Source organism: Electrophorus electricus, chromosome 16 (assembly GCF_041902795.1).
Source record: "Electrophorus electricus isolate QZ-2024a chromosome 16, ASM4190279v1, whole genome shotgun sequence".
Classification (NCBI taxonomy): domain Eukaryota; kingdom Metazoa; phylum Chordata; class Actinopteri; order Gymnotiformes; family Gymnotidae; genus Electrophorus; species Electrophorus electricus.
In genome coordinates this window covers 25,455,164-25,462,500 of record NC_137512.1, presented here as the reverse complement: position 1 = coordinate 25,462,500, position 7,337 = coordinate 25,455,164, and the positions used below count along the sequence as shown (strand labels likewise).

Below are 7,337 nucleotides of genomic sequence, written 5' to 3'. Positions count from 1 at the left end.
GAGCGTTCAGTGACAGATAATCCGTTAACAAATGTTAATCTGTTCATCTATGTTAATCTGTTACTCTCTCTTGGGTCGAGATGGAGTTAAGGGCTTGAGTAAAACACTTGGAAACAATTTGGAATTAAGAGAAATGAAACACAATCAGTAAGATTTAAAATGCTGTTACTGTGAGGAAATACCATCACTAGGAATGTTACAATATTGTGAATGCTCAAAACAGTCTGATTCAATTCAGATGAGTCATTACATTTTTTGATCAATTTGATCCAGCATGACAAGGAATAAAGAGCTTGAGTCTCGTTTCAGAATTGTGTCCAAAGACTCGAAACTCGACTCAGACTCATCAGTGTCTTGACTCATCAGTGTCTTGACTCAGGCTCATCAGAGACTTGACTCAGACTAATCAGTGTCTTGACTCAGACTAATCAGTGTCTTGACTCAGGCTTGAGCGCAAATCTTTGTGAACACTGCCGTGATGAGGTCATTTGGGGATTTTAGAGCAGTAAGTGTCATTTGATGATCATGCTATGATAAAAGTGTTTTTTTTCTCTGCAGGTGCTGAAGAATGTTGCATCTCTTTTGGCTCGTGACTTGAGACTTGCTACGCTCCTCATGGCTGGTATCTGGTTTACAGTGGCATTCAGGTAAACCTAAGATGTAAATGAGGTTGTGTGCAGTGATTCAATAATTATTTGTATAAAAATGACAATACCTGTGCAGTGTTGGTCAAGTGTACATGTGCATTGTACATGTGCATTTGTTGTAGTTACTACGGGTTTGTGATGGTGTGTTGTGGTTACTACCAGTTTGTGATGGTGTGTTGTGGTTACTACAGGTTTGTGATGGTGTGCTATAGTTCCTACGGGTTTGTGATGGTGTGCTATAGTTCCTACGGGTTTGTGATGGTGTGTTGTAGGTACTGCGTGTTTGTGATGATGTGTTGTAGTTACTACGGGTTTGTGATGGCGTGTTGTAGGTACTGCGTGTTTGTGATGGTGTGTTGTAGTTACTACGGGTTTGTGATAGTGTGTTGTGGTTCCTACGGGTTTGTGATAGTGTGTTGTGGTTCCTACGGGTTTGTGATGGTGTGTTGTGGTTCCTACGGGTTTGTGATGGTGTGTTGTAGTTACTACCAGTTTGTGATGGTGTGTTGTGGTTACTACGGGTTTGTGATGGTGTGCTATAGTTCCTATGGGTTTGTGATGGTGTGTTGTAGTTACTACCAGTTTGTGATGGTGTGTTGTAGTTCCTACGGGTTTGTGATGGTGTGTTGTAGTTACTACCAGTTTGTGATGGTGTGTTGTAGTTACTACGGGTTTGTGATGGTGTGTTGTAGTTACTACGGGTTTGTGATGGTGTGTTGTAGGTACTGCGTGTTTGTGATGGTGTGTTGTAGTTACTACCAGTTTGTGATGGTGTGTTGTAGTTACTACGGGTTGGTCGTGTGGTTCCCGGACATGATAAAGCATCTCCAGCACGAGGAGTATGATTCCAAGATGAAGGTGTTCTACAGGGAGAGGGTGGAGCGCTTCCATTTCAACTTCTCCTTGGAGAACCAGATCCATAAGGAAGGAGAATACATCAATGACAAGTATGTAATACACACAGCACTTGCGTTAATCAAACATTAGCCACAAAGTTTGCTGTCTAGTTAGATTAGGCCTGAATGATAAGCAGACTGATATATACCTCTCCCACTCAGGTATTCCTGGCCTTGCTCCTGGCTATAGTATAAAGACGTCCATGTACACCTTGATTAGCTGGATAATGTGTGCTTCATTAAGGCTGAAAATAAACACAGAAGAAACTAAATGTCCAGGAGCAGGTCCAGGCCCTCCTGGACTGTGTGTAAGTGCTTTGTTACCTTTCGTGTAGGTTTATCAACCTTGAGATGAAGTCAGTGAAGTTTGAAAACTCACTCTTTGAGGACTGCTATTTTGAAGACATCAAGTCCACAAACACGTTCTTCGAAAACTGCACCATCAGATCCACTGTGTTCTACAACACTGGTCGGTGTTACACGTTACATGTTCCAGGTGCTCCATTACTGTGACCTTTGGCTGATCCTGAGCCTGTTCATCCATTGTTGGCTTTCACAGATCTGTACAAGGAGAAATTCGTTGACTGTAAGATGGAGAACACCTTCTTCAATCACACTAAGAAGGGATGCCATCTGAACTTTGAAGAGCAGAATGACGTCCTCATTTACTTGGTCAGCTTCTTGGGAAGTCTCGCTGTGTTGCCCGGGAATATCATATCAGCCCTGTTCATGGATAAGATCGGCAGGGTTAAAATGATAGGTGAGATTTCTCTGGAATTCTGATGGAAGTTTTAATTACAGATACAGTTCAGATGCATTAAACGGCCAGACGTAAAGGGGTCAAAGGTTAAAGTGTTTTCATTCACACTACTGGAAATTATCAACTCAGAACAGGTTCCATTTGTACCAGAATCAAAATAACAAGTTATCTGCAGATCTGGGTCTCTAGACATCTTTTTTCCAGGGTCAATGTGCCTTAGGGTAGGTCTGTGTGTAGGATTGTAACTAGTAACCTGTGACTGGAAGCCTGAGGATGTGAAGTCCTCATGGGTGTGTCGTGTCTGTCTCTTGACAGGAGGCTCCATGCTTCTCTCTGCTGGCTGCACCTTCTTTCTGTTCATAAGCTTCAGTCAGGCCACCATCATCATCTGGCAGTGCCTGTTCTGTGGGGTTAGCGTGGCAGCCTGGAACGGCATCGAGGTCATCACCGTGGAGCTCTACCCCACCTCCAAAAGGTATGGGAACAGGCCAGCCATGTTTCTTTTTTCACATATCCCATTCGCATAAGGCCGGAATCTTTATGGAGCAGAGTACTGCCAGCAAATGCGTAGGAGCAGAATAAACAGCCAAAAATGACACTGAATTTGATCTTTTCCACCTTAATTCAGCTATTATATATTAACACTGTAGTTTCAGAAATGAACATGCGATACCAGCATGTCTGTATTTAAATCTAAAGTGTAAACTTCTAGTTGATTAAATGTAAATGTATTCTCAGGACAGGGTTTGATGTAGTGACTTCTGATTAATCTCCCGCTAATCTGACCTCTCATCTGACCTCTAACGTGCCCTCTAATCTGACCTCTAACCTGACCTCTAATCTGACCTCTAACTTGACCTCTAATCTGACCTCTCATCTGACCTCTAACCTGCCCTCTAATCTGACCTCTAACCTGCCCTCTAATCTGACCTCTAACCTGACCTCTAATCTGACCTCTCATCTGACCTCTAACCTGCCCTCTAATCTGACCTCTAACCTGACCTCTAATCTGCCTGTTATTATGCCTGTTAATCTGCTCTTCCCCTTTTCCTTACAGGGCCACGGCGTTTGGCCTCCTGAATGCGGTCTGCAAACTGGCAGCCATCTTGGGCAGCTTCATTTTCGCTTCCTTCGTGGGCGTCACCAAAGTGGTTCCCATTCTGCTGTCGTGTGTGGCACTGCTGTGTGGGGGTCTCCTGGCTCTGAAGCTCCCAGAGACCAGAGAGAAGGCCCTGCTGTGAGGAGGGTTACTCCGCCCTGTTCCACGCAGGGGCATGGAGTCGAGGCAGTACAACTACATCTTAATCTCACCAGGCTGAAATTAGTCCACACCAAAAAATGATTTGCCGGACTTGTCTGACCAGCACAGAGCATTCGTCTGACCTGCGAGCTTTAGTGATTCCGTAAAACCCCAATTTAAATCTGACCCAGGACCAAAAGTGAAGACTGCTTACTTAAGAGTGATCTCTCAGACTTACACTTCACATCAGATTAAAAGGTCATCTATCACTTCAATCTCTTAATCCCTTAACTGAATCACCATGAGATTAGAAATCACAGTCTATGTAGAGTATACCCTGAAAGCAACATCCTCTACCTGTTATTTGTCAAATTCTAGGCTGTTGATCAAATATCATGAACCCCCCAGAGCCATTTCATGGTTGTTAAGAAAAGAGAGTTCAGGTACCTTTGAAGATTTATTTATTTATTAAAGAGAGTTCAGGTACCTTTAAGAGTGATTTCTTGTTTTGGTTCATTCTGCTTGCCTCCTCCCACAGAGCCCTAGCTGGTGTGTTCACCCCTCGTCCTGTGTTTGCTATGTTTGCTACAGCTAATGGTCAGCCTGGTGTTCACAGCTATCCCCTGGTGTTTGGTTTTTACAGGGGAGGGTGACTTCACGGCACTCACTTCCATGTTTCTTGTGTGCGGATGAGGAGTGTGTGGTACATGTAGCCTAACTAGCCTCCAGTGCTGTTCTGCTTCAGTAATCTTCGCTAATCTTTACTGTCCTCCTTTCCAGAACTCTTGATGGTTTACCCTGAGTACACAATGGAATCCTCAAAGGCATAAAACATATTTTAAAACATAAAAATGGGTCGAATGTTTGGTGAAATGCTCTAGTTGACCCTGTTAAGGAATCTCACACTAGCTGTTGACTGAGTTGCATGTGATGTTTGTGTCTCCTTCCAGTGTGTTGCTAGCCAAGCGAATGTCTTAACGTCCTGACGTACATCTCACTGTAAATACAACACTGTGTTTTACGCATCGGTTTTCTTAAACACCCCTCATTCTATTCAGTCTGTGCCTCCTTCCACTTACTGAGACAACATATCAACAACCCTGTGTTTCCGTGATGATCGTAAGATCTCTGCTTTTGGGGTTACACATTTGGGAATGCTACTAAAAGAGTAATATGGAAGTGTGTGAACAAGGATCTACACACTGTGGGCCATATTCACTAAGGCCAGGACTGCAGTTCCTAGATCAGTTCTGGCCTTTGCCACTCACTAATGAAGGCCAGGAAAAAAGGAAAAGAAAACTGGTCCTGGATCAGCTCTCCTACTGTAAGTTACTTTATGGCGCTTTAGCAGGATGATGGAAGGTTTGCCTGTATCCACTGTAAAAGCTCCCTGTCATGCTTTTTAGCTGTAAAGCAGGTTTCTAACATTCAAATCTGAATCTGATACTGGCGATAACTTGACCAGTAAGTGATGAGCTGAAGGAGGGAATTAAGGCCGCTGTCCTGGGAGACATAGAAGAGAAAAGGGTATGAACGTAGTGTTTTATCTTTAACTTCGTTTGTATCTGTGTCATCGTCTGATGAAACCATACCACTTTGTGTTTACATTAATGTTTATTGGGGGTTTTTTCAAAGTAAGATCTGACTGTTGTTGGAACAGAGATTTGGTTAAATATGTTTTCTGTTTGAATGTTTTATTTGTGACTGTATTATCATACATAAATAAATTATTAATGATTAATGAAATAAATAAATGATTAATGTGATCTAATGTGTAAAGTTGTTGGCTGTTGGCTGTTGTATTTACTTAAAAATAGAAAGAAAGATTAACTGAATGTTAATTAACAATTAATTGAATTGAAACTGCTCTCTAATCCACATTTAAATAATAATAAGAAGAAGAATGTTACATTTATATAGCGCCTTTCACAGACACGGGAAAAAACATTTCAAATAAATAAATGATTTCAATAGAATTCAGTTAAGTAACTATTAAATAATTGTAGCAGGTTATTATCTGAAGTGTTGCCGTGTAGGCAGTGTCTCATCCAGCGTTAATGCTTCCCATGCTGAAGGCTGTTATTTTTATCACCTGGTTATTTTGGCAGTGGACAGAGCGACCTTGTCACCTTATCCTTCCCTAGGGTTTGAACGGGTGTGTGAAAGGTGGAACGCACACCCATGGGGCTAACCTGCAGTCCCACACTCTTGCGCTTGGTTGAGAGGTTTTCACAGGAGACACACAGGGCATTCAGGACTTCCCGGCACAGCCGCTGGTGAGGTTGAGGTTTGTGGGCGGAGCCAGCTGGTCTGTGGGCGGAGCTGGGCCGACTGTCCACACCACTAGTGCATTGTGCTGTTTATTCAAACTCAAGTGTTAAAGAAAATCTTGTGGGATTTTAGCAGCAGGGGCAATCGTGGCCAAGACAAGTGCAGAGTATTTGTAGAGTATTGCAACAGTGAAGAAAATTCCAGTTGTTAGTTGTTATTTTTAGATATTAAGTGTGCATCCATTAACGACATGTTGGGTTTTTGGTTGCTGGCGGTGCATATGTTTCTGTTTTTTCTCCCGTGCTAGCACATGCCGTGTTCGGACCTGTAGCTGTTCCTGCTCCCTCAGAAAAAACACTGTTGTTTTTGTTCACACTCAGGGTGCAAAACGTTGCACACTGCAGAGAGGGGCAGGAACCCTGACCAGGGTCAGTTCCCATGGGAACGCCAGGCTGGACATTCAGTAAAGACTGGAACAAGACAAGCAGGTCCGCAGGACGCTGACACCACATGGCAGAATATTACTAAGTATTAATGCATGAAGTCTGTGGCTTCTGGGGTCAGTGTTCTGGGGTCAGTGTTCTGGGGTCTGGGGTCAGTATCGTCATGCCCTCTGGGACTGCGAGGTGCCAAACTCAGCTGTAATGCTGACACCTCCCGGAGCCCTTCGTGGGCAGTGTGGGGTCACAAGGGTGGGTGATACAGGGGTCCCACCAGTAGCATGAGCCTCAGGTCAGTTAAATATATTCAGTAGGTGTTTCATCACCTGGTGCATTAGGGACTATTGTCCAGATTGTAGCAGGGTGGGATTAAAGTCACCTATTGTGACACGCTGGGGTTCCTCAAGCTCTGGGGATCTCTGGAGGTCCTCAGGTGGGTGCCCACGGCGCTCTGGGTAATACAGCAGAGGTGATGTTTCAGGGTGAAGTGGGAGTGCCTTCAGTTTCAAATAAATCCACAAATAAACCAGATTTTGTTATCTGGACAATTCAAATGAGATGAGATTTCTCCTTTTCAAATTTTCCCAATAGAGTACTATCTCTCTATCTACCAATAGAGTACTATCTATCCATCTATCTATCTATCTATCTATCTATCTATCTATCTATCTATCTATCTATCTATCTATCTATCTATCTATCTATCTATCTATCTATCTATCTATCTATCTATCTATCTAAACAATTTAAATAATAAATTAATAATAAAGCCTAATACATAATAATGCCTAATAGCTGATGTCTAAGTAATATCTAAATACAACGGTATGTTTCTGATATTGCAATTTCAAAATACCACCTTCTTCTGTATCAGTGGTCTGTGGGTTCAGCATGACGTATCATTATTATGCTTAACAAGTTTTAGTGTCTCATTTACATGTTTGGTGTGAAATTCCATTACTGGTTCACACGGTAAACAGGGCAGTGCTCTCGGCCCTGATCTGACCTGTAATTGGTCCTAGTTCACGTTTCTCTAGTGACCTCACTCAGTGACCCTGGCAGCTGGTTAGCATGTAGCCATGT

The 7,337-nt window shown here is 42.9% G+C and overlaps 1 protein-coding gene across 4 annotated transcripts in view; it reads left to right on the top strand.

Annotated features, from left to right (window-relative positions):
* sv2bb (synaptic vesicle glycoprotein 2Bb) overlaps positions 1-5,309 on the top strand; it is a 37,437-nt gene extending 32,128 nt beyond the window's left edge. For all 4 annotated transcript variants that reach the window (XM_027031094.3, XM_035532444.2, XM_081699249.1 and 1 more), the window contains exons 8-13: positions 559-647; positions 1,430-1,594; positions 1,879-2,012; positions 2,103-2,303; positions 2,619-2,778; positions 3,361-5,309. In XM_027031094.3, the coding sequence (XP_026886895.1) occupies positions 559-647; positions 1,430-1,594; positions 1,879-2,012; positions 2,103-2,303; positions 2,619-2,778; positions 3,361-3,544 (933 nt within the window). In that variant the 3' untranslated portion in view covers positions 3,545-5,309. The remainder of the gene's footprint in view (positions 1-558; positions 648-1,429; positions 1,595-1,878; positions 2,013-2,102; positions 2,304-2,618; positions 2,779-3,360) is intronic.
* Positions 5,310-7,337: the final 2,028 nt, after the last annotated feature.